Genomic DNA, 25,708 nt, shown 5'->3' on the forward strand with positions numbered 1-25,708 from the left:
TCTTCGTTATCAGCGAGGTTGGTGTCACAGAATGCGCTTGTTTGGGACGGAGTTGGATCACGTGGCAGGAGAGGCAGGAAAGTGAAGGGCGGAGGGATTAGGAGACCGAGGCCATGATGTTTTGTCTTTGTGTCGCCGACGCTGAGATGTGTGTCGTGGTGAATCAAAAAAACGAGTGCAAGTCTCAAAAACAGACCTCTTGATCCTCTTGCTGGGGATGCAGGTAGTATTTTACCCACTGGCAACTTTCTTTCTTTCATAAAGACGAGGAACATTTCAAACACTGAACGCTTTCCAAAAGGGCAGCAGGTCACAATCGGCTTTAAAACTGAAAAGCATCTCGAAAAATACAAAATAAAACATTGTTGGAAGGATTGTTTCAGATAGTTCCACCTTCGCCACATTGAAACGTTCAAAGCACCCAAACATTTGTCATCCCATTGATCGGTGCTGTGGAGGAGCAACGCAGACTCAAAGGCGAGGATGATGCAGAGCTCTCTCTGCTGCCGGAGCTGACCAGACACGCAGGCGTGTGTCTTTCAGCTCCCATGTTTCGTTTGTGTCTCGCCATAGTACGACTGCCTCTCGCGCCGATCTGTTGCGCTGGCCTCGGCGTATGTTAAGCATGTGTCGCTTAACGCCGTGCGGCTAAGAAATGTGTGGGGGCGGAACGTACGCTTAAGATCTTTGGTTCCACGTCACGTGCATCTATCTATACTGTGTGTATTCTGCGTGCACCAAACCGCCAGGGTCTGGTACGAATACATGAACCGTTGCGGCCTCGTCGGTCAGTATGAAAATCAATAATGAATGTTTTTTTATTAGATGTAATGTGTGGACTGAATGTTTTAGCTACAACAGATCAAGCATCACTCCAGTCTGCCCAGTTTCTTTTCCCTCCCATTTTGACATATAACCTCCAGCTCTGTATCGCCACTCTTTCACCCCCCCCCCCCGCTGTCATTCACTCCTTCACTGTGTCACTCTCTTATTTCTCCAGCCACTTTCCCGAGCTCTCATTCACTTCTGTCTCTCGCTCTCTTTCTGTCATTCACGGTTAAATGCTCCCCGCCCACCTCGCCTCGCCTCCCATTACTCATTTGCCCTCCACTCTCTATCTCTTATATATATATATATATATCTTTTAGTCCATGTTTTAACATAGTTATTCTCACTTGTTTTCATTGTTAGTCCACGCATTGTTAAGTGTCAATATTGTTTGACCTTTTAACTTTAATCTTACATTGTTTTTAGGTTTATTGTGTAACATCTGCCTCTTGGGACCACAGATGAAAAATAGCCTTTTGGCTAACTCTGGCACATTTGCAGAAATGTTTTTATTAATGTGCACTGTCCCGTTCAAATAAACCAATAAATAAAATAAAAATAAGTGTTTGTTTCTCCATAAATAGATGTAGATGAGATACATTGAATAAAAGCTCAATTTCAGATCTTTATCTCTCCCACTCATGTTCTTCTTCTCTGCCTGTGCTCCACTAGCTGGGTGGTGGGTGGATGTACACAGCTGAAGGTTTTACCTCTTACAGTTCATCAAGATAAGGAAGTGATGACGCCACGCACCATTGCATCAGTCAATCAATAACATATGAGTTGTTAAGTCATTTACTTATGGTTTATGATCCTCCACTTGTGGGTTAATTCTCTGAACACGTGCATTGCCGTGGTTGTTTGTGTTGAGATGAACATCTGAATACCGGTCAGGTTCCGGGCTGAGCCGCTGCGTGCCGCAACTTGCCCGTGTGTTTACGGGTGCGTTTGCGTACTTGTTTGGCAATAAAACAAAAATGCAGGTATGCAGAGTGATTCAGCTGCTGGTTCGCCATCGGATTCTTCTACGTTTGCTGCATTTCAGCAGACGCAGGGTGAGGAGTGCTACGAGTGCGTACAGCACATTATGAAAGTGTTAGTTTGAGCTGCACTTGCTTTGGATGCCAAGGTAAGAGACACACACACGGACACACACACGGACACACAAGACAATTGATTGTTTGCAGGGAAAGAAGAAGAGAAGTGAGCCATGTTTGCCGTGTTTTCCTTCCTATAATTCGTCAATATTCTCATCAGCTCAGCTGATGTTATTTCTCTGTCTACACCTTCCGAAAGCCTTCATGTAACTTTCCTTCTGCTCTTTCCTTCAAACCAGTACTTTTGCACTCACAGATGTATCAGCTCTGCCTCTCTTATTCCTCTCTGTCTAGACAAACACACACAAACACACCTGCTGATTTGATTGCTGTGTTTGTCAGCCGCACACTTTTCCCTCGCTCCCCTGAAGGCCGAAAAAACACTCAGCCACCCGAAAAAAAAAAGAAAAAGGTGGGAGAGATGCCGGTGCTGGGGGCTCTCTGTTACCATAGCAACCAACAGGCTCACCTGTTGCCAACGGTTGTCATCTTAAAAAAACATGTAAGAGGAGAAGCATAGAGAGTGATGGAGGATCCTCCACAGGGCTGCTGAGAGAATCACATACAGGAAGAATTAAAAGTGTAGCGAAAAATACGTTTTCACTTTTTGATGCCTTCATGGTGCAGTCGAAGTGTATAGGAATTGTTTGTGCCGCTGATTATCTCAAAAATGCTCTTTGTGTAATTAATCTGACCTACAAAGGTAAAAGGGCGGCGCTGAGCTGAAGACGGAGCTCGACTCTCTGTGCATTAATGCTGATCTTTGAGACACTTCGTCCCCGTTTTGCTGGAAAATGCTGAAGATTAGTCGGAGCTAAAAAAGCTTTCAGCTTGTTGTAGGAAATAATGATGATTTCAGTCGATGTAGTGATGATGAGTCATTACCAGAGGACTGTTAATGGGTGGTTCGTACCTTGCATGCACCTGGTAATGGAACCAGCACATTCCAAAAGATATCAAATTCCTGTGATGATTGCTTCACTTTTATTCCCCCTTTCACTTCTGTGGCTTTTGCATTCGAGTAATATTTTTATTCTCGACTCGTATTATGTAATTGCTTCATATGGAAATGTGTCTGGATGTGCCGAGGACAGTCATGAAGTGCTCAATAAAACTGTCTGACAGCAGAGAGTGTGTGTGTGTGTGTGTGTGTGTGTGTGGGTGGGGTGAGAAGGTGCCAGGCAACAGGACTATGTGGTCAAATGCCAAAATTGTAAATTCACTGTGCGCGTCTGGCGGCCAGTGGGGATACGTGCAATTATTCAAGTGGCATTTATGATTACAAGACTGTATTTATTTGAGTGTGGACAGGAACTGTTTCTATTCATTCAAGTGACGACATGATTGTGTGACTGTTAAGTGTGTGTGTGTGTGTGTGTGTGTTTGATGCTTATCAGTGGTGAGACTGTTTACACGGCCTGGTGCACAACCTTAACACACAGTGACAGGGAACAGATAAAAGGAGATTTGAACTCGAGTGCAATAAAAGCGACGAGGCAAAATATTATATTGTGAGATAGTTTAATAAGCTGATGACTGGAAAACAATCAGATCCTGAGAAGCCTCTTGCAGGTTTCAGACTTGTGTTTGTGTTCAGGCAGGTAAGGGAGATGCTGACGGAGTACCATGATATCGAGGACATTACCAGCTGTTCTGCCTGATCTAGCCAATTGCTAACCATTACATTACTGCTTTAAATGAGTGATGTGTCATCACCAACAACCCCTTTCACATTATACAGTCATTACGATTAGTAATATAAAAATAATGATGTGATCCGCCATCTTTGCTACCTTTCCTTAATTCATTCTGTATGATTTCTTCCGCCTGCCTTTCTTAAACCTCTACTTTTGATTGTAACTCCATACATTTGCGATTTAGTTTTCGACACAGTGAGTAAGAGACTGTATTTGAAACTATAAATAAATAAGAGCAGGGCTGTTTCCCTCAGGAGCAGAGTTACAACCTGAACCTCGCTGGAACACAGTGTTATCGCTGTGCTCCCGTCTCGTTAGAGTTGGAGATTCATCATTATGAGTTTGAGCGCGGCGGCTCTGCTCCGGCGAAGTCTAATAAATAATAATGATGGGCGAAGAAAAAAATAATGCACCTCTTATTTTGCATCACGAGGAATACTTCATTTAAACATGCGAGACAATTGCTGTGACCTCAGGTGTGACTTGTTTGCAGATGTGAACATGAGCATGCACAAGCCAACAGGTGAGGAGCCCAGCAACAGAAGCACGCGCTACAATTATACATCAAAAGAAGCTTTCAGCGGCATCTCTTTCACCTCTGAGGGCCTCTGAAAGCATGCCCTCAAAATGTATGAACGTCTGCCCCGATGAGTTCATGCATTCATGCACAAGTTCAGACACCCAAACACACAGTTTTGCACCCAGACAAGAGCAGAGGTGTAAAATCTGCGTGATGAGTTCTTTTATTTTTCCTCGGAGGAACAAGCAGCTTATCAACAGGGAAGCAGAAGACGTATTACCTCCTTCTTATCTTCCTTTTTGCAGCTTTGGTTGTTTGGCATTATTATTTTTCTTTATTTTTTGCCCCATTGCGTTCCTCTCTCTGCTCCACAGTGTGCAAAGCATTTTACTCTACATTTAAATGTTATCATGTGCTTTATTTGTGCAGTGAGCGTGAATGTTTGATCTCTCTTGTTTTTCCTCGTAGAGTAAATCCATTGGTGTGTATCGTTGTTGTGACAGGCCCATTTTATGCAAATCTCTATAATTGTTATCCTAATCAGTCTGTTTGTGTGTGTGTGTGTGTGTCCTCTATGCAGACGACGGGCCGTACCAGCGAGACCCGCCTCCTCCTCTCTGCTCTTCCTCCACATCCAGCGCTCTGTTGGAGGAGCGCAGGAAGAGCCACATCCCAGAGGAGTTTGCAGGCCTCCTTCATGGATCTTCCCCGGCGTGTGAAACGCCCGATACACCGTTCCATCTTTACAGCCCCAAACCCCGAAAATATGCCTCCACAGACGTCCAGAGCAGCCTGGTGCAGAACCCGGAGCTCAGCATCGTGATCGGAGGCGGACCCGCTCAGATCTTCTCCAAGACTGGGAGCGATCCGTCGCCTCAGGGGGCCGCAAACCCCTCCCAGAAGCCACAGGTGGTGTACCGGACTATCTTCCACACTAGGGTCAACCAGGACCAGGCCCGACCCAGGAACTGCGAGCAGGTGGATCCACCTTGTGGCTGGTCTACGCTGGGCCACCCCCCCTCCGACTCCTCTGGTCAAAACGGCGAAGTTCCAGAGTTACGGGGGAACCAGACAGGAGGTGTGCCCAAGGGCAGTTCAGTCGGTGCTGGCTACGAGGAGAGGGCCTGCACCCTGGGGAGGATGAGGTCCATGCCCCGCAGTGTGTTGGACCTGCAGCTGTCCAAGTCTCTGTCCAAGTCTGATTCCAACCTGGTAGCTGTATCTCCTATACAGGTAAGTTGTTGCTAATATAGTTCTATGTGCAATCCAAGTTTGACCCTGATTTATGACATAAAGCATTTGCAGTGTGTTGCATCATGCAGGACTGACTTCAGAAACCAGTGCAACCAATTCGTCAACTCACCAATCTGGGCCAAGGTGCTCCGTGCTGTGCAGCACATTTCATGAGACTTCTTTTTTAAATTCATTGCAAATAAATCATAAGCTAAATACATAGTCTGTTTGATGACAAATGCTCCATTGTAGATGAAACTTTAATGAGCACTGGAAGAACTTGGTTCTGTTAAAAATATTGGACAAGCTTTGCATGTCATTGTTTGCGTGAAAACTAAATTTGATGGTTTTGGCCGGGTCTAGGAGGAGCACGGCTGGGGGTCTGGATCTCGTGGCCAGGGGCCTGGAAGTCCCAGCCCAGGAGAGGGTTCCAGCCCGGCGGGAAGACTGGAGAGAACGCCCTCCTTCACTGCTGAGTGGGAAGAGGTAGGAACGGGGTATTAAACTGGTGTTTCGGATCAATTGAGATGGAAGGAAAGTGGTCCGATTTACAGAAAACTAGAGGGGAACGTGTCTTCTTTTTATCACAAATGTAAGCATCTCTGCAGGGGGCAGTCGAAACATCTGTGCACTCAGATCTTCAGCTTTTCTTCCCTTTAAAATCCACTCGGCTACTGCACTGCAGAAGGAGTCCCAGTGCTGGTTTAACACGCTGACTAGAGCTGCAAGAAAGACCAGATCTTAGAGAGAGAGAGCGGTTTCTGTTTCAGAGGTCGAGGGTGCTGTGTGTTTTGGTCTCGGTGTGTTTGTGCCTGGGGCCCCTTCGGTACCAAAGGGCCTCTGACCCAGATGTAATCCAATAGCTGGACGCCACTGTTTGACTTGCGTCTTCGTAAACACTTTGGGTTTCCAGACACATTAGCTTCTGCTCACTGGCCATCATTCACACCACAGACAACACACACTTTTGCAAACTGATGCGTGTGCATGTTTGCACCCTGAAAATAACGAATCTCATCCCATTTTATTTTCCAATCATAAGAATGACTTTGTTCGTCTATTTTTAAAATAACGCTTCATGCATGCGAGTGAAAGTACATTTGTGCGTGCCTGTCCACATTTGCATGTCCATGTTCATTAGTTCCTCAACAAAGCTCATGACTTGCTGATGGTGATGAATTACCATATGGAATTTCCCATAATCCTCAGCAATTAGGGTGACCGTTCCTGTTTAATTGCGCGGCGCCGGATACGAGGTAAGATTGCTTCAGGGAAATTGTGGAGTGATGAATGGGGATTTCACCGGCAAAAATAACAAAGTTGCTCTATTTGCAGCACACGTTCAGGAAAGAGTTGCTGTCTTAGCACAAGAGTCATGAGAGATGTCCCAGAACAGTCAATGCTCTGAGGATATCCATAACCATTAGTGCCTTAGGCGAGGTAGTTCCTGTATGTTAAATATGGGTGCTTTCATCTGGCTTTGCCTTGAAAATTGCTGATTGTTTGTGGTTATTTGGATGGTAAATGAACAGCCTGCAGCAAAATCTGTACAATGTGTTTATTGGATACTAACTTACTTCGAGTCATTTGTTTATAAACCTCCACCGTGTTCAACAATATAAACTTCTTGAGAAATACTGTTTAGCCTCTAGGTTCCATATTACAGGTACATTTGTGAGCAGTTATGCAGAAATTGCTTCCTGTTTATCCAGCTATTAACAAAAGGCCACCGTCATGGTCCACTAGCTTGTAAACACGCTTTGCATCCATCAGACCCGGCCTTTTTAACACCGGTCTCGGTCGCATTTCGCAGCACTGCTGGTTTTCTCTGACCTGTGTGGTGAGCCAGCGGTCCTGACAGGTGGACGGATGTGCAGGTCCCGTAGTTCAGTGATCAGCAGCAGGTCCGGGGTCTGCGATGACCGGTCGACAGCCAGACACGAATGAAGCCACCGAAGCTCCCTCCATCTGTCTTCCTCTTCCTTCATCTCTGCTCTGTCTTTAAGTTTCCTGCTAACACGTCTCCTTGCTTTTTCAGTTCACGGGGGGAATGACTGACATCCAGCGAGCTGGCAGGCGTAATGATCATGTTATGCGACACTTGAATCCAGTAATAGGGGTTTGCCTTATTACTGGAAAATGGCTTTCCCTTGAACATGCTCTCTAACTCTGGTTCTGTCTCTCTCTCTCTCTCTCTCTCTCTCTCTCATTTGTTCAGATCGACAAGATTATGAGCTCTATTGGTGCAGGAATAGGCAGTGGATTGGACATCAAGGAGGACACCTCAGGTAAAATACACACACGCATATATGTGTGAGCATGTCAGTATATCTGACTTGACGGGACAATTCCGGTTTATTGCTGCTTAGGTCTTATTTTAGTATTTTTTTGGCCATCGCTGCGTGACTACAGCGCACTCACCACAGTTATTGCTGTGATCTGGGGACACTGCAATGTTTTTACAATGATGTCCAACGCGGCAATAAACAGAAGCAGTCTGATTATCAGATAGCAACCGACTGTTTCCCCCCCAAGGGATTCAAATATAATTTCTGGGATAGAAGCAGAAAAGCGATGCAACTCAAAATTCTATTTAAGAGAAAAAGATTCCGTTCCTCTAGTCTTTGCCTTTTTTCGGTTCATTTATTCCTAACCCACAGACATATCTATGTCTAGGTCTGTTGACGATGGCTTGTAGGTGGAAATTGCGTCACTTTATTTCAAGTGGCTCACGAGCCTAAAAGGTTGGGAACCGCTGTGCTGTGGAGCTCCAGACAGTCAACACAGGGGGCTGTGGCATGTGGAGGAGCACAGTGGCACACACAGACTGCATTGACATTAGAAACAGGGAAGGAAGGTAAACATCCTTGATGCTCATTGGTTGACAGGAAGCCTGTCACCAGATCTTGTTGAGCTCATTGATTAATAACTGAGAGGTGGAGCAACAGAGAAATGAAGACGGGTAATTGTCTCCCTGCTTAACTTGCACTAAAAGCTTTATTCATTAGAACCAGAAGGCATGATGGTAAAAACTACAACAAATAAGACCTGAATTGAAATAAATCAGTGTTATCCTTTCAGTGAAATGAGTGTGTGGGTGAGTCTGCTTTTTGACTTTCCTGTGCGCATTAAATCCCAGTTTTTTGTTTCCACCTGCAAACCTTGAATCCACGCTGCTCATCTCTGTTTACTGCGTTCATCCCCCTCTCCCCGTGGTAACTCCCCCATCCTCCACCTCCTCATCCCCTCGCCTCCTCCTCGCTCCCCCTCTCTCTCTCTCTCTTTTCATCTATGAATGCAAAGCCTCTGCTAACCATGGTTACCACAGGGAGAAACCCCCCCCCCACCACAACAATGCACACATAGCTACACCACAGCACACACACACACACACAGACAAACACATACGTATAGATGCGGCTGCATAGATACACTCAGCTGTGTGTGTGTGTGTGTGTGTGTGTGTGTGTGTGTGTGTGTGTGTGTGTGTGTGTGTGTGTGTGTGGGAGGGAGACCGGCTTCTTGCAGACAAAGAAGCTGGAGCTGTTGTGATGGCTATTATCAGCAGAGCGAGCCAGATATATAGAGAGCGGCAGGGTGACGATCGACGCCGTGAGAGGAGATAGAGACAGGAAGTAGACAGAGGAAAGTGAGCTAGAGGGAGAGACAGACAGAGAGAGAGAGAGGGAGAGAGAGAGAGAGAGGGAGGGAGGGAATGAAGGAGGAAAGCAGCGCTCAGAGAGAGGAGAGAGAGAGAGGCTGCAGAAGCATACAGATGAGAGTGGGAGTACTTGATAAAGAGAAATCTACAGCGCAGGCAGCTCTCGCTCTTTTTCTCTCTCTCTCTCTCTTTTACACACACTCAAACTTGCACAAACACACACACGCTCGAGGGAGCAGCCAAGCGAGCGCAACAGCTGAAAAAGAAAGCGGCTGCTGTGCCGTGCGCGACAAACACAGTCAGCCTTCTTTTGCTTGCGGATCTGTACCTCCAATCTTATCCAACACCCATCTCTGTCAGGATTTAACCCCAGGACGGGAGCCGTTTTCTGGATACAACTTCAGCTTTCAAGCCCTTCGCATCCTCCCTCTGGCTGGATTCAGAGAAAGCAGCATCTGGACGCCTTCGCCTACCCTTTACCCGCTTGCACCCTTGCATGCTGACCCTCTCCATCCTCACCATGCCTCTAGCCTAGCCTCCACTCCCTTTTATTCTCCTCCTCCTGCTGCCTTGCCAAAAGACTCATCAAAAAGCATGGCGGGCTCCTTCGACAGCCACATTGCCCGCCACAACATGATGTGGCAGTGCCAGCTGTCTCAGCCGGATTGTCGCTGCTACCGCGTGGACGGCTACTCCTTACTGAAGCGTTTGCCCCTCCACCCCCTCATAGGTCCCCGCTGCCCAATGCAGTCCGTGGGCCAGTGGCTTGACTCCATCGGTCTGGTCCAGTACGAGAACCACCTGCTGGCCAATGGATTTGACAACGTCCAGTTCATGGTGAGTGTTTGTTTTAAGGGGGGGGGGGGGGAGTAGGAGAGATCTTGGAGCTGGGAGTTCAGGATGGGATATCTTCGTGCATCTGTCTTTCCTTCTGGTTATTTTTTTTGTCTTCGCTTTAAATGTAGTCTTGTCTCTCTGTTTGTCCCGCCTCCCTCAAATCTCTCTCTGCTCCCTTAGATGTAGATCATCTTCTCTCATCGTTCTCTTTACAGTGATTAGCGTTTCTCCTTCTCCATTTATTGGATTTCCTCCTCTTTGTATCATCTTCTCTCTCATTCTCCCTTTCCCATCATCGCTGCCTCTCCCCACTGATGCCATGTGAGGTCCTCCTACGCACAGAAATCCTCCAGCATCAAGCTACAGGCATTACATGCTCATACTACACGAAAGATGCATGCCAAAAAACATGCTTGTTTCATGGATTATGCAGACAATTGTATACAAACGCACATCGAAACCCAACCACTTGAAAGCTGTGGATGAAGACGCGACCTGAACGTCTGTTTTTAATCCGATGGTCCCTTCATCTACAGTGACGTAGGAATATTTCGCATTTCCAAAACTCCTTTGATGTTTCTTGTGTGTGTGTGTGTGTGTGTTAGTAAGACTTATATGCACAGGAAGAGAGGGTAAGTGAACAGAGAAGTAGGAAATGAGGAGAAAGTGGAAAAACGAAGAGAAGCGATGAAGTCAAATTGAGAGAAACTGCAGCAGTTGCTGTGACCTGCATCTCTTTCCGTTAGTTACCGTGGCAACAGGATGAAGTCACAGAATCTCTGTTTCTTTCTTCACGTGTTTCTCCATCACACGGTCCGGCCATACTATACAAGCATTATAAAAAGCTAGGGTTGCTAATCTGTTTTTTTAACAGAACAACCCAGCCCAGTGTTGCCAACTAGCTAGCAGCACCAGCTTCAAAAGTCGCTGAATCTGGCAAAAGAGGCAACACTGACAGCCCGTCCCTATGAAGCCGCTACCTCCAAATTACCATAATGAACGTAAACAACGAGCAAGGCTGTTGTCAAGCTAGCAGCTTGTGGAAGACTTGTGTGGCGTGTTATGAGTGCAAAGGCAGGAGAGTAGGCTCGGCTAGCCCCTTACTCCTGCTTGTTAGTTTACATGAAAACATCTCATGTCTCTGCAGGGGCTTATTGGTTTTCCATATCAATCAGTCATGCTACTCACACAACAGCATACAAACCGTATCATTAGCCTCTCCTCCCTCCTTATTCCATCTTTTGTTCCTTATGTGAAGTTTTGACTAGCATGATGCTGTGTTCAAAAAAGATGTTGCCACAGCATATAGATACAAAAGTGATGATATTGAGAGCAAGTGGAGTGAAAACACTAGTTACTGATCACGTGAAATACAGGAAACAGAGCAGAGAAGTACAATACATCTTAAAATGCAATAGGGAGACATTCTCTATAGTACTCTGATTATTTGTGCCAGAATTCATTTAGTTTTTGGCCGCTCAGACGCAGCTCAACAAGCTCCAAGAACAATGAGATAATATCGCATTACTGTGTAATGTAGTGGCATTAGCATTTGTTAGGAGTGAGTGAATATTAGTCCAATATTCACCTTCTTCTTCTGTTTTGGTTTCTACCAATGCCTGAAGGAAATAGCTGTCTTTTAAGCTGCTCCAAAAATACAATACCGTATACTCATACTTGAATTGAATTAAGTATTTGCAGAGATCATGTCTTCCAAATGTTGTCTGTCTCATATTTTTAGTCTTAATGAATGAGACGAAAAAGGAATCATTGCTGCAGCTCTGCGAGAGTCCAAGCAACCGTTAACACTTAAAATGACATTTGGGGGACATCAGTAATGTCCCCCAAAGGTGAACCCTCCCGTCAGTTACAGCTCTTCCTCTTCCACTCACATCAGCGCGCAAACCTTTTTGACTCCCGGCAGTTTTTTGGCGTGACTTCAGAGAGACTTGGGGATACTCTGCTCTGCTGGCCTCGCCCCTCTTGTCTTAAAATGTGTCTCAATAGCTCAGTCATGTCCCCTGAAAGGCCTTTGGACACAATTAATATTGGAAAGAGCTGAGATGAAACAGCCTTACAAACATCATGGTGACTTCAAAGTCCCCTTTGTGACTGGGCCTCTCTCCCGGTCTTTCTCTGTTGAAAGTCTTTCTGGCGTCCCACTTGGAGTTTTGCACCTCTTTTTTGTTGCTGTTTTTGATTAAACAGGAAGACATTTAATATTTTCCGCCCTTGGCAAAACTCCGTGGCGCCCAAGAATTGGTATTAATTCAGTTGAGGCGCGGGGCTACAGGGATTACATTGGTATTTGCAGCGCTCCTTTTCTATCGTGAGCTGTGGATTCTTCGAGGTTTGATTTGGGTCAAATTAATTTCAGCGCCACTCATTTTGGGCAATCAAATGAACTGAAAGATTCAAACCGTTTTTCATTTCAGGGCCAGTTCATGTGCAGAACTGATTGGTTTGCAAATGAATTTGACCTCGTTTCTGATCTGTATCAGTGTATGGCGGTGAAAAGCCACCATGTACTGGAATGTATGTACGAACACATAAACAGTCCCCAATTACCATTCAGCACTAATTGGGGTCATTAGAGTGGGCGTGTCTTCTCACCTTAACCAGCTAGCGGAGGACAAAAGCTGCTGGACTGATGGAGTGGCTGTTATGGAGACGTCGATCGATATGAAGGACACGGGATGGAGACTAATCTCGCCCTTTTCACATGACTGTACATGAATGTATATACGTGAGAGAGAGAGAGGGGGGGGGAGCAGGAGACAGACACTGGAACTGAACAAAGGAAAGAACAGTCTGCTAATGTCGGTTATACAGCTGATTTACTTCATTTTATGACATGAAATACTTTATCATAACATGGGGACAGCAGAGGACAGGAGTGATAACATTACAGAACTATGTCATGCACAAATTATTAATAAAAACTTGATTATTGCAGCTTTAAACGAGTTATATTTCCTCATTGTTCATTTGGAATCGTGCTTTGGGCCTGTTGAACGTAAGCCCGGTATTCACTTTATATTGGCTGCGTTTGGTCTCCACCAACTCGTATGTGAGTTATCCGGTTCTCTTGGCTGCTAAATGCCGTTTATTTGAGTTTTCTGCTGAAATCGGCAGTCTGCTGCGTCTGGAAACGATGCTGATGAGAACAGTGAGCCTGAACCAAAACAGCGAAGGGATGACTAATTGTTATATCAGTTGGATTTTGATTATTAAACAAAGTCTGGCATTGCGTGTTCCTCCAAATGCATGTAATCAGAAAATGGGTTGCATGTGATAGAGAGCAGTGTCTCAAGATGTTCAGAGCCATCTTTATGAGCCGAGCTGGGAGTAAAGAGCCTGTTCACCTTGCTTCGTCCTCTGTCTGCAGTCACACTGCTCATCATTACCATCAAACGTAAAGACGCTCCTTAGTAAGCATGGCATGCTAGCGTGGAACCGTAGAAATGTGACCAGAATAGAAGTGGAAGGAAGAGAGAGACGGAGGTCGAAAGTGGGAATGATACGGTTAAGTACGGTTTGTTATACTGAAGAAAGGCTCGTGAGTCGCATAAACTGATGCTGTGTGGACTGTGGAGGCACCGAGACACACAAACGGATACAAAGAATTTTATATAAAAGCTCCTTTATCGGGATCACAATGAATCGAAAGAAAAGATAGAAGCCATTTGATGAAGACAAAGGAATTGCAAAGACGAATGGGGGTGCAGCGCTGGATAGACGGCAGCAATGGGGAGATGGAGCATGATGTCATGCAGTGTGTACTAAAGCAACTGATGCCGATAAGAGCAACAGCCTCAAGAAGGAATGTATTTATCCTGGAAGAGAAATCCTGAAGCTGCTACCAAGTTCACACGTGAAATATCGATAAATGTAACACAAAGAAGTTTGTAAAGAAACGCATTTGAAATACGGACTAAAAGCGAAAGTGAGGAGAGAGAAGAGATGAATAGCAAGTAAGAGAGAAGCGACGTTATAATGAGAACAAAGGACAAGCTCTTTGATAGCATAGCAACGGAGGATGGCAAATGAACGAGAGAGGAAAGGCGAGGCATGAAAGGAACGGAACGGAGAAAGAGCAAGAACACAGGAGGCCGAGCGTGATTTTACTCCGCTAAGCCCGCTGGTGCAGATAATGGCCTTCACCACCATCGCTGAATATCAATGTTTGCTCCATCGTTCGTTTTGCCTCAACCGCCGAACTGGTGCATGGATTTAAATTCCTGTGTTCGTGACCCACTGAGGCGATGTTTTTAAGTGCCGCGGTCGAAGTATCACAAGCCATTGGCAATTTTTTACCAACACAGCGGATGCTAAACACCGGTCGCCACCAGCGAAGACAGGAAGGGGAGCAGGGCAGGACATGTTTGGAGGTAGAAAGAAGAAATGTGAAGGAACTCTGTCTCTTTCTTTCAGGATCCCAGCAGGGAGCAATTATAGTCGCGCCTTTGAATCCCCCCCATCGTCTGCTCTGCTGTGACTCTGAGTTATTACTCTGCCGTGGAGTTGTAGCGCGGTAACTCCAACGTCGGCTTTGCTCTGGGCTCTATTAATCAGCCTGGGAGCTGACCTGTGAACTGCACTCCTCTCACAGAGGTCCGGGCGCACAGGTTGGCGAGGAGAGTGTGGAAGGAAGGAATAAGTTGAGCCAGAGGATCAGCCCAATCAGCTGCTGCTGCCTGAGGTTTCATGGTGCCGGGACAGACTGGTGGAGCCTCGGAGACAGAGTTCTACTAATGAGCCTGCAGCAACATAGTTCACTTTAAGGGGCTTTACTGTCCAAAGGGTATTGACATTTTAAACTTCTTTTCAGCAAGGTAAAGTTTAGAAACACGCCAGGGGATTTAAGTCAGCAAAAAAAGAAGAAGAAAAACTAATTTGGCAAGAAAACGAGAGCATGGATTAATCATGTGTTTGTGTATACATCGGTTTGATTACAAATTAAGGTGAAAAATGGAATTCCCACACAGGCTGCAGTGTGTGTGTCTGTCTGTGTGTATGTGGGTCTTAAATACGAATATCCAACTTGTCGTCTACTCCGTTCTATTGATTGTAGCTTTGCTTCAACATGTTCATTGCTTTCCTGTCTTTTCTCTGATATTTTACTCACAGATTGCTGTCTCTGAAGCCTTATTGTTTGAAAATAAATCTCTGCCAATATCCGGTTATTGCCATTGTAGTATGTTGTTGCACTAAATCATAGAAACTCCTACAAAATGCTATTTGGATTTAGCGGCGACTTTGGCACCGTGAGTGTGAGTTTACTGATGTGGGAGTGTTAGAAATATTCACAAAAGCATCAGGAGGCACACGGACATCAGCAAGTGGTTTGAAGTGCTGAGTAACAATCTGCACAAAAAGACTTTTAATACCCACACTTTGCTCTCCCGATCCCATTTCTTTTTTATTTCTTCTTGACTGCTCTTCGACCACCTGAATAGAACCATTTGATGTCAAAAAGTTGTTTTTTTAATTCATATTTTACTCAAAATTGTCAAGTTTGACTTGTGCATTTTCTCCTGTTACAGTCAAGTAGTAAACAGGAACCCTGTGGACTGAATTATCAAAACAAAATGCGTCGGAAGCCGAGACGGTTTATTGCTATCATACAAATATCAGACAGCTTTCCACACAGCCATTGGTTTGTATTCATTCCTGTGCAAAAAGACAACTATTACCACACTTTTGGAATTTGCACGTGTGTTGTGTAATTCGTCGTGTATTTGAATCAGCAACATTATTGAAACAAGGTAATGCACTGCAGACTTTTCAAATCAATCTGCATTTAAAGTGGATTACCATGTAGTGATAATTGGACAAAAAACAAGAACCTGAAACAACCAGATGCACACTTGATGTTCACTGTGATGGATTACAAACCTCAAGTGAGCTTTTCAGAGTCTGGGACTTGATTATCTTACAGTGTGGCAGTAAATGGAAAACAATGGCCGCCTAGAATGGAAGGGAAAACGCATCTAAAACTCTACAGCGTGCATTCAAAAGTGATCAGCAAAAATACAAAGCACACTTGATTTGTAGTGAAGGAGATAAAACCTGCAAATGAGCCAAATAAACAGCTGATATTACAAACGTTTACGGGAGAACACAACCAAAATAATTGAATTGGTAACTTCTGCGTGTTCTGTGTTAGGTTCTGCTATTTTATTGTTTGTTTCCAGAGATCTGTCTGTAAAAGTCGTCCTATGCGGAGCCGTGCTTTACTATTGCAGACACTGCTGCATTATTAGCTCTGGGCGGGAAAAAATCCTGCACAAATCCTGACTTTAGCTGCTGTTGTTGTTGTTGTTTTGCTCTGCAGGGCAGCAATGTGGTGGAAGACCAGGACCTGCTGGAGATCGGGATCCTCAACTCGGCCCACAGACAACGGCTCCTGCAGGCCATACGGCTGCTGCCCAGGGTCAGTACCGCAGCTACTCAAACACTCCAACAAGTTTAACATACAAGTGTTAAGTGCTGACGTTCACATATAGCTGCAGACAACCTGCTTGTTTAGGATAAAAGGAGATGATGCAAGGTAACTGCTCTCTCTTTGCTGAGTCTAAATCCACATCGTCCTGCAGCTGTAAAATTCACGCACAGACATACGTAAGGCCAACAGCTGCTTGAAAAGGGACCAATCGCTGTTGAAATAATACAACAAATACTCACAGACTCATGGGAACGTTTGCTGCTGTATGTTGCTGTAGCAAGGTAACATTTGTGTGTGTTCGAGAGAAAGTAAGATCAAAGGTGTGGAGCTGGAGTGAGAGCAGTAAAAAGGAGTCTGCGCTGGAGTACAGACAGAAAAGAGAGACTCCGAGGCTCAGAGATGAGCAGGTTTCATACAAACACCCAAAAAAAACTTTGATCTCCAGTCAGCACTTTCTCATCCCCCCCCTAAATCTTCCAAAACATTGTAAAAAAAAAAATGAACCCTTTAACTTTTGCCTGCCGTCACACACGTAGACAAACGGATGCTCGACTTACGGTGGAGGACGTGGGATGTTGCTTTGAAGCACCAGAAGCTCTCTGACTGTCAAAATGAAAGTGAATGAATAATGTGCTGCACTAGTTTAAGGCACGAACCCCCTGCTGTTGGCGTCCTATTCTGCCCTTTCTCAAAAGTTCGATTTGGGTTTACTTGCACGCTAGAAGTTATAAAGTTCTGCTCTATCTTGAACAAAACCCCCACTCTTTTAGAGCTCCGTAGCATTTGCTTCTTGGGAAGATCTTGAACATAAAATGAATCTTCAATGAGCCCCGTGTAGAAATTTGGCTGCTGCAGCAGAATAAAGACGGAGAATGAATAAAGTGCCGTGCAGCAATAAAATATAGGGTAAACAGAATTCAAACAGCTGTCATGTTAGATAAGGAATATTTATTCAGGCTGTAATGTGCTTTGCATTAGAACAGCACACGCTGTGCTAAGCTGCAGAGCTCCAGGTCAAAGGTAGTCTACCACATGCCAAAACACCTCCAATGTTTCCTTCTCCTCAGTGTCTCCTATATTCACGAGAACATGTCATAAAACCTCCCAAGCAGCCGCTGCACCGAGTTTTCCAGAAATAAGCTCAGCGGTTCAGGATAAAGTCTTGTAAAAAAAAAAAAAAACAACTGCAGAAAAAGTAATAAGATGTTAAATGATACAGAACTTTAAAAGATCACTTCTCGGTCCGCACTGCAGATCAGACCCGTCGGGTACGACGGCAACAACCCCACGTCGGTGGCAGAGTGGCTGGAGTCGCTGGAGCTCGGCGACTACACCAAGACTTTCCTCATCAACGGCTACACGTCCATGGAGCTGGTCAAGAAGATCTGGGAGATCGAGCTCATCAATGTAAGTCACATTTTCACTTCCTACGTCCGCGTGCAGTCGTGAAAAATGCTCATTTTAAAGGACAAGGCTGGTGATTGTTTTCTTGTTGTCAAAAAAAATCCCATAAAAAGACCGAAGTTTTGTCTGTGTATCCAAATCCTGAATCAAACCCTCCATCAAATGTTTACACATGTAGATCAGTCAACTTCAGCTTCTGTAGTCTGAGGAAACAACCCTGATGATGGTTTGGCAATATGCTGTTGGGTTGCATTATGGGAAATGTAGGAAACCAGGTTTTACCCATAATACCAGGGACCAAAAGTTAGGATATCTCAGCATCTGCTGTTTCAGCTTTAACTGATGGCTTTCTTTGCGATGGAGGACAGCAGCGGCACGGCTGCGGTTTTGTGACAGAGTGGATTTGTTTCTCCCACTCAATAAATTGCACCAGAGACCCATACATCAGGAGATGCATACGCTTTGTCCTTTTATCTGAAACAAGTCCGAAGTCTGTGTTAAAGTTCCCCCTGTGAGGAACGATGCAGAGGCCGAACTGAGAGTGCCGAAAGTCCGTCAGGCATTTCTTCTCATTACAGTGCAATGTGTGCGAAGAATGCGAATAGAAAGGAGGTGCGCTGTTACTGTCACAACCTTACTCCATCCTTTCTTTTTTGCAGTAATAAAAAGCCAGCAGATAGTTTGCAGCTGCTTTCCCTTGATTGAATTGAAGGGTTGACATTTGAGCTATGTTGTCACAAGTAGTGCAGGTTTTTGAGTCAATTTTAACCAACATGAAGTCTTCAGCAGAGATTTTTTGGGGGTTTTGGTGCAGCCTGATCTCATCGGAGAGATGTGCTCCTTTCGATGCTCCGAGTGTAATCATGCTGTGATTGCAGAGGGCGCCCGCCTGGCTGATTTCAACGAGAGGTAGAGAAGAGGAGGGGTGTTTTTCCCTTCCCAGCGGAGGATAAAGTGATAAAGTGATGAGTGATCAGCTGGAGGAGGTGGAGAGGGAGTTATATAAGCATGTGGGATGCAAGATGTTTCGCAGCGCTGGGGATACCGCCCACATGCTGCTCGTGTGTGTGTGAGTGTCTGTACGTGTTTCTGGATGCATATGTGAGATAGAGAAAGTGTTAATACATGCTTTTGTGTTTGTGTATTCATTTTAAGATGCGTCACTTTTAAAACATAAGCGACATCAATCTTCTCTCTGTTATGGAAAGCAAGAGCGGTGACGTCGAAATGACGAGCACAAGCATTTTCACACCTCAAACTCTTTTTCGTACTCTGAGTTAGAGCTGCATCTGCTTGTAAATAGGAATATTGTTTTTGCATGAGGATTATGTAGACGAGGAATTCCCATATCATTCTGAGTGAGGCTGCATTGCAGTGCAGAGTGAAGCCACTAGAGCAGGGGTGTCAAACTCATTTTCACTCTGGGGCCACATCAGCATCACGGTCGCCCTCAAAGGGCCGGTTGTAAATGTAAGACGGTGTAAATGTAACTACGGTACTCCTAACATAGTTAGTTTAGTTTCCCGGGATATCTGTGACTTCCACAACACGTACTTCCAGTTGTGTGATTTCTCCTCCGCCATTGTTTCCTGTTGCTGGTGCAAAATGCATTCTGGGATATTTGGCTGTCCCAAGTACAGACAAGTCACCTCTGATGCATCCCGGTTAAAATGGGCAGAGCGAGCCACATCCGGGCATTAGGGCCGTGCTTGGCTCGATGTGAACTTTGAATTGGAACAGTACTTGGGCTGAGACTGATGACGTTTCAGTACAGAGAAGTACGCATGTTGAGAAACTTGTTGGAAATCCTCTTTATGGGCTGTTGCATCTCCTGTCCACCTGTTGTGATAGTTTTAATGTCGGCACACAGACAACATGCCATCTCATCACTTCGACTTTCTATCTCATAATTTCGACCATGGGGATATTTTTATTTTCACATCTAACTTTAAATTTTTGTAAAAAAAAAACAAAAAAAAAACTTTTTTTTTTTTTTTCTGGCGGATTCGCGGGCCACATAAAATGACGTGGCGGGCCGGATCCGGCCCGCGGGCCGTATGTTTGACACCCCTGCACTAGAGGCTGCACAAGCAGACGATGCATCAAACTGTTGAAGGCATGTTCCTATTGCAGCACGTGCACAAAGCCAGGTCCATGCAGAAATGTGTATTTGGAAGAATTTGTGAATGTTGTGGATCCCTTAACTTCAAAGTTCATATGTGAATATATTACATGAAACGTTTGATATACTTTCCAAGAGGAAAAATATTAAAGGAAACCTAAGATGCAGGTTCATTTTTACATAAAAAATAAAATAAGTCACTTTGAAGCTTATTACCGTAGATGAAGCGGTCGTGCTTGTGAAAGAGAGTGTGTGTGTGTGTGTGTGTGTGTGCGTGTGTGATGACAGTTTGTAGTGGGAGAATAAAATGGACGTGTAGATGTCACAAAAAACGAGGGGATGGAAAGAGAGAGATAAAAGAGGACAAAGTGTCTTTTCAAAATTGAATTTGTTCGCTGCTTTAATGTAATCACCAGATAATCGCTATGGGCAACAGATGCTGTGGTGTCCAGGGAGACCAGGGAGGAGCGCTCAGCATTGTCTGTGCTTTGTAGAATAGAGGGATACAAGTGTGTGTGTGTGTGTGTGTGTGTGTGCGCGCGTGTGTGAGAGAGTAACTGCGGCTGTTTTACGTCATCTGAATAGATTGACTCATCTGATTACACCTGGTCCAGGTTAACTGTTAAATTCAGCACATAAGAAGAATATTAACAGACTACCCCACAGCATACTGCTTATAATTGGAGTTTTTCTTTTTTTTTTACATTATGCTAAAGTGAAACTAATTGCAGTCCGCTGAATGAACTGATCCAATTAGCTTAAACCTATAGTGCTAACTTGATTGAGAGCAAATCAGTAAGTGCTCATTTAATTACCAATAATGATTCATTCATGAAGTAAGGTATGAAACACTTGGTGCGTACCAAAGTCCAAATGAGTATTTTCTTACATGAAGCTTCAGACCTCAACCCAGGCTGTGAGAGTTTGGGAACTTCTTAGCTGGATCCCAACGGACTGCGTTGGCTTTAAAAAACAATCTGATCCAGCACCTTCCAGATGCTGCTTACAATGAAGTGCCTCTCTGTCCAGTGGTAGATGAACGGGCCCTTCATATACGCGTCCATTTCCCTGCAGTGCAGTGAGCTGCAGACACATCTTGTGTAACTCCACACGGTGGTGCTGCTGCCTCTCACTTCAGTCGCACCGCCTCGTCTTCAAGAAATTACAAAATAAAGTGCGTCAAGGCTGCAAAATGCTCTCATTTCAAGTGAGTCCTCCGAGAGCCCAGAACGAAGCACTCGGAAACGGATTTCGTTTTGGAAAGCCACGTTCATGACGGTGGAGTGCAGATAGTGTCTGGTCCTCTGGGAACAATTGCCTTAATGTTTTCTAGATGAGTGGACCCTGATATCTGTGTGTGTGTGTGTGTGTGTGTGGTGTGTGTGTGTGTGTGTTGCTGTAAATGAGAGGCATTTGATTGACGGTCCAAGATTAAGGGAGGTGTTTTTTCTTTATATCAGTGAATAAAAAGCAACATCTCATTGCTGCACTTTATCGTGGGTCTATATATTGTCACAGCAATATATTAAATCACAATTTAGAATCAGTTTATGCACAAAATAAGCAGATAGTTTAGCGCTGATCCAGTGAAACGGCAACGTTCGTCATCGGGTCAAATCCTGACTGACAATGTGTCCTAAAAGTAGTTCTGCTCGTTGATTTGATCCTCCGTAGTTTGATTGGTGCTTCATATTCTATAAACTGATACGTAAGATCATAATCTGTAACTAAAAGTAACTATTAATTAGCTGTCTGATAAATGCAGTGGAGTAAAAACTACAATACTTAGTGCAAGTCATCGTACTCGAGTGCAGTACGAGTAACTGTGCAGTTACACCGCTGTGTCTCCTATCGATCATCTAACAACCTCTTTGCTTCTTCATGTCTATCTGACAAGTGAAGGCTTGACAGCTTGTGCTCACTTTGTGTAGGTGTGTGTGTGTGTGTGTGTGTATAAATATATATGTGTGTGTGTGTGTGTGATTCACCTACGGGTCCGGTCTTGTCCCTGCATTCCCCACTTCAAGAGGTATTCACACTCAAAACTGGGAATGTGTTCTGAAAAGCTCAAAATGTGTGTGTGTGTGTGTGTGTGTGTGTGTGTGTGTGTGTGTGTGTGTGTGTGTGTGTGTGTGTGTGTGTGTGTGTGTGTGTGTGTGTGTGTGTGTGTGTGTGTGTGTGTGTGTGTGTGTGTGTGTGTGTGCGTGCGAGGGGTCCAAAATAAATTGAGGACAGTCATGAGAGTTCAGCCTCTTCTTCTACCGCTTGTACTCCGTTGCCATGACGGCTACTAGTTACCATAGAGACTAGAGATATGTGCACTTGGTATAAATGAAATGTTTTTGTGTGTGTGTGTCCTGTTCCTGTGCTTATCACCTTCTTTGTCACCTCTCCAAATGGACAGATTGTCTCACATCCCAACACCAGATGGTTCCTTCCTTCGTTAGACACTGCAGGATTAAACCCTCTATATCATACAATAAGACATACACACACACACACACACACACACACACGCTTCCACACTTCCGTTAGTTAGTTTCCTCGATCACGGATTCAAGAGTTTTCACACACTAAAAAGGCGTTTACATGTAGGAGACATGTGTCTGTAACACACTTGCGCTGAAGGTTTTCATACGTGTCCGATATGTTGCAACGTGCGAGGATACAGTACACGTACGATATGTGTGAGAGAAGGAGTGAGTAGTGGCTTTGGTGTGGGTGGATTTGCCTCAGGACTGCAGACCGTCCCTGCCTGCTGATATCGCTCTCCTGCAGCCTTATTTGGCGTTTGCACTTCCTGTTGTAGCTCTCGCCGTGCTGGAGATAGTGTGGGAGGTATCGGGAGATAATGTGTGTGACCCACCGAGCGCACCCTGAACCTGTGGCTCAGCAGCACTGCTGTGGAGCTGCAGCCGCTGCTTCACAATCAACAATTGTTAACGCTGTGTTTTTGTCAATTCTGTTGGACACGAGAATCACTGACTTTTACCAACTCATTTGACTTGTTGCGACAGGATCAGAAACTCCAGAAAAGCTACTAAATGGTCCTCTCGTACTGTTGTTTATTGGTGTTTCTCAGAGAGGAGGCAATAAGGATGAGTCATGCACTATCTTTGGTTTTTCTCTTACTGGATCACATACGTAGACCTGTAAAAGACAGAAATAGGCAGAATGACGTCAAGCTTTGTGGGTTGGATTTCATATATATGTGACACTTGCAGTGACACGGATACCAATATATACTCCCATGCATCCTGCAGGTACATTGCACAAACCTGCTCAGTGGTGGCGTTTTTCTGAAGTACACGAGTCCTGAAGCTACATTGCAAAAGAGGAATCAAATAGATGGGAGTTCCTTTGCCCTGAGCTATTGTCTGCCAAATGTTTAAACTTGTCCGTATCTGTACGTGAACAGAAGATTTCCTTTGCAATCGATAGAAAGGTAAGAAGAGCGGTCGAACAACGATTCACAATGAGCTGATTCTGCGTTCATTTGGGGTTTAATTTAACAACTGTTGAACTACTTGCTTACTTTAGACTCAGATGATGATAGTTAGCGATTTTTGGAAATATGCTTCTTTATTTCTTGTCTGTACAGTAAATCTGAAGCTATAGCTAGCAGACAGTTAGCTTAGCTCAAAAACTGTCTCTGTCCAAATGAAAACATAGAAGTAGTCGGTGGGAAAAAATATTTCCGCCGGTATTTTATGCAATTGAATTTGATGTCGTTGTGATGATGATAGTAACTGTTGAACTGTCTCAACTCGTGCTGCACACAAACAACACATTTACACTCCTGTGAACCAGCACGAGCTTGTCTCTGTACGGGCCCAGCGTCGCCATAGTGACGAGATGGAGAGGAGGAGGAGGAGGAGGAGGGAATGTGTACTGGGTAGAGAGAGAGAGAGAGAGAGAGAGAGAGAGCGTGCTCAGGCAGAGACATGTAGGAGATGTAGTCTGGCTGCCGCAAGCTGAAGAAAGAGGGGGAGTTGGTGAGCGCTGGAAATCTGCACAGAGTGCGAGAAAGGGAGACGAGAGCTGGTGGTGAGGAGGCGAGGAGTAATGCTAGGGAAGCGTGGCTGAAGACAGCAGAGACGGAAGACAGAAGAGAAGGAAGACGAACTTGTCTCGCACGTCAAGAAGGCAACGGCAAAGGGCACGAAGTGAAGATCGTGAGAAAATTAAAACACAGGAGGAGACAGCGGAGAAGACTCTTCAACCTTTCATTTGGAATAAGTGCAGTCCCGAGGAGAGGTAGGTAACCGCGCTGATAGACAGGACAGGGACTGAGTGAGGAAAGAAAAAGAGGGAGAGATGATAAAAACAAGAAAGAGAGAGAAGGGACACGATGATGAGCCGTTGATCCTTTTGTTCTTCGCCTGCTGTTTTTATTCATGCATCTGTCACGCTCAGCGAGGCTGAGGTGATCGCAACCTACGAAACTCTTCCATAGCGCTCAATCAACACTGCTGACTAGGCAGATTGACTGGCTTCGCGACTGTGTGCGCAGGAGTTAAAGACGAACGCTTTAGTGCATCTAGATTGTGGGAGTCTGTCCTCGAGACCACCGGGGAGATTAAGCTCAAGTGTTGAAGCAGTGAAGCTTCCAGTCATCTGTCCGTCCTTTGCATAGAACTTAGGTGTGTTATTCTGCAAGTTTTCTTTTTGTCTCTTCCCTGGGAATTTATGCTTGTGAATCTTTGACGGCATGTGAATCATGTTCAGTTGCATTCGATACTGGGCGTGTGTTTGGTTTTCTTGGCCATTAACCCAATTTCCTGCCAGAAACTGGATCAAGCTCTCATATTTGAACGCATCGCAGGACTTTCTAAAAAGGCAAGTTTAAATCCCCAAATCATGTTTCAGCTCAGAGCATGTCTATCCTTTTTTTTTTTGTAGTTCCAGATTGAGTCGAGTGCAGCAGAGAAAAAGAGCACAAAGCTATTACTACGACAGTTAAACCCACTCGAATCCAATCGCTGCCCTAATTTGTGTCCTTTCCCCATTTTCATGCACTAAGTTATTTTACCTCCACTTCATTGGACGGCTTCCTGACTTTGTCTTAAGTTACTGGCAAGCAGGAGTGAAACAGGCAAGATGATAAGTCTATATTTCCCAGCCTGTTTGGACTTGTATTGCAACACTGATGATGGGAAACAAGGCAGCCGCTGTAGCGCAAGACTGGAGCGGAGAGTAAGCGAAGACCCTGCGGGAGGAAAATAGAGGGACAGAATGAGACAGGTCCCAGCAGGACAACGGGAAGACCCAGCTGTTTAAGAACAGCCCGGACGGACAGGAAGATTGAATTGGAAGTCCTGTCGGATGCTTTCTAAGCCTCGGACGCCGGCCGATCGATCGTAAGCCGGCCTCCTGTTCATCGAGTCGCCGCGGTAAAGGAAAGTGGCCGAGTCTTGAAATGTCTGTATATGTGTGTGTGTTTAAACATCAGAGTGACATCTGGAATAACCTCAAAGCGAGCAGGACATGGCATCTTGCTTTAGCTGTATATATATATATATATATATATATATATATATATATATATATATATATATATATATATAGCCCCGCAGCTTTGACCTCTCCATTGGCTGACATTTATACTGCTGCTCTGATGTGGCTCTGATTTATTTAGATGTTTTGAAATATCTGAGATATTATGCAAGTGTTTACGAAGTAGATATTCACATTTCACAAAATCAAAATAGGTCTCACCACATCAATGTTTTCTTCTGTAGGCTAGAGATGATTCTATCTACATCGATCCAAATATTTATACCAAACAATTGACATGTGCAACTAGCTAATGGATGAAAGAGATTGAAGAGTAAGAGAGGGATCATGAAATATGGTCGACC

At 44.8% G+C, this 25,708-nt stretch overlaps 1 protein-coding gene across 6 annotated transcripts in view; it reads left to right on the forward strand.

Moving 5' to 3' along the window:
* Positions 1–25,708, forward strand: part of anks1b (ankyrin repeat and sterile alpha motif domain containing 1B) — a gene marked incomplete at its 5' end in the record, with an annotated part of 143,479 nt that overhangs the window by 94,856 nt on the left and 22,915 nt on the right. For 2 of the 6 annotated variants that reach the window (XM_079294643.1, XM_079294646.1), the window contains 3 exons: positions 9,670–9,873; positions 16,211–16,309; positions 17,576–17,728. In XM_079294643.1, the coding sequence (XP_079150769.1) occupies positions 9,670–9,873; positions 16,211–16,309; positions 17,576–17,728 (456 nt within the window). Of the gene's footprint in view, positions 1–4,722; positions 5,376–5,738; positions 5,862–7,593; positions 7,664–9,616; positions 9,874–16,210; positions 16,310–17,575; positions 17,729–23,858; positions 24,105–25,080; positions 25,208–25,708 lie in introns of those variants that run through there. The other 4 variants (XM_079294641.1, XM_079294642.1, XM_079294644.1 and 1 more) reach the window with 4 other exon arrangements.

Source organism: Melanostigma gelatinosum, assembly GCF_949748355.1.
Source record: "Melanostigma gelatinosum genome assembly, chromosome: 22".
Classification (NCBI taxonomy): domain Eukaryota; kingdom Metazoa; phylum Chordata; class Actinopteri; order Perciformes; family Zoarcidae; genus Melanostigma; species Melanostigma gelatinosum.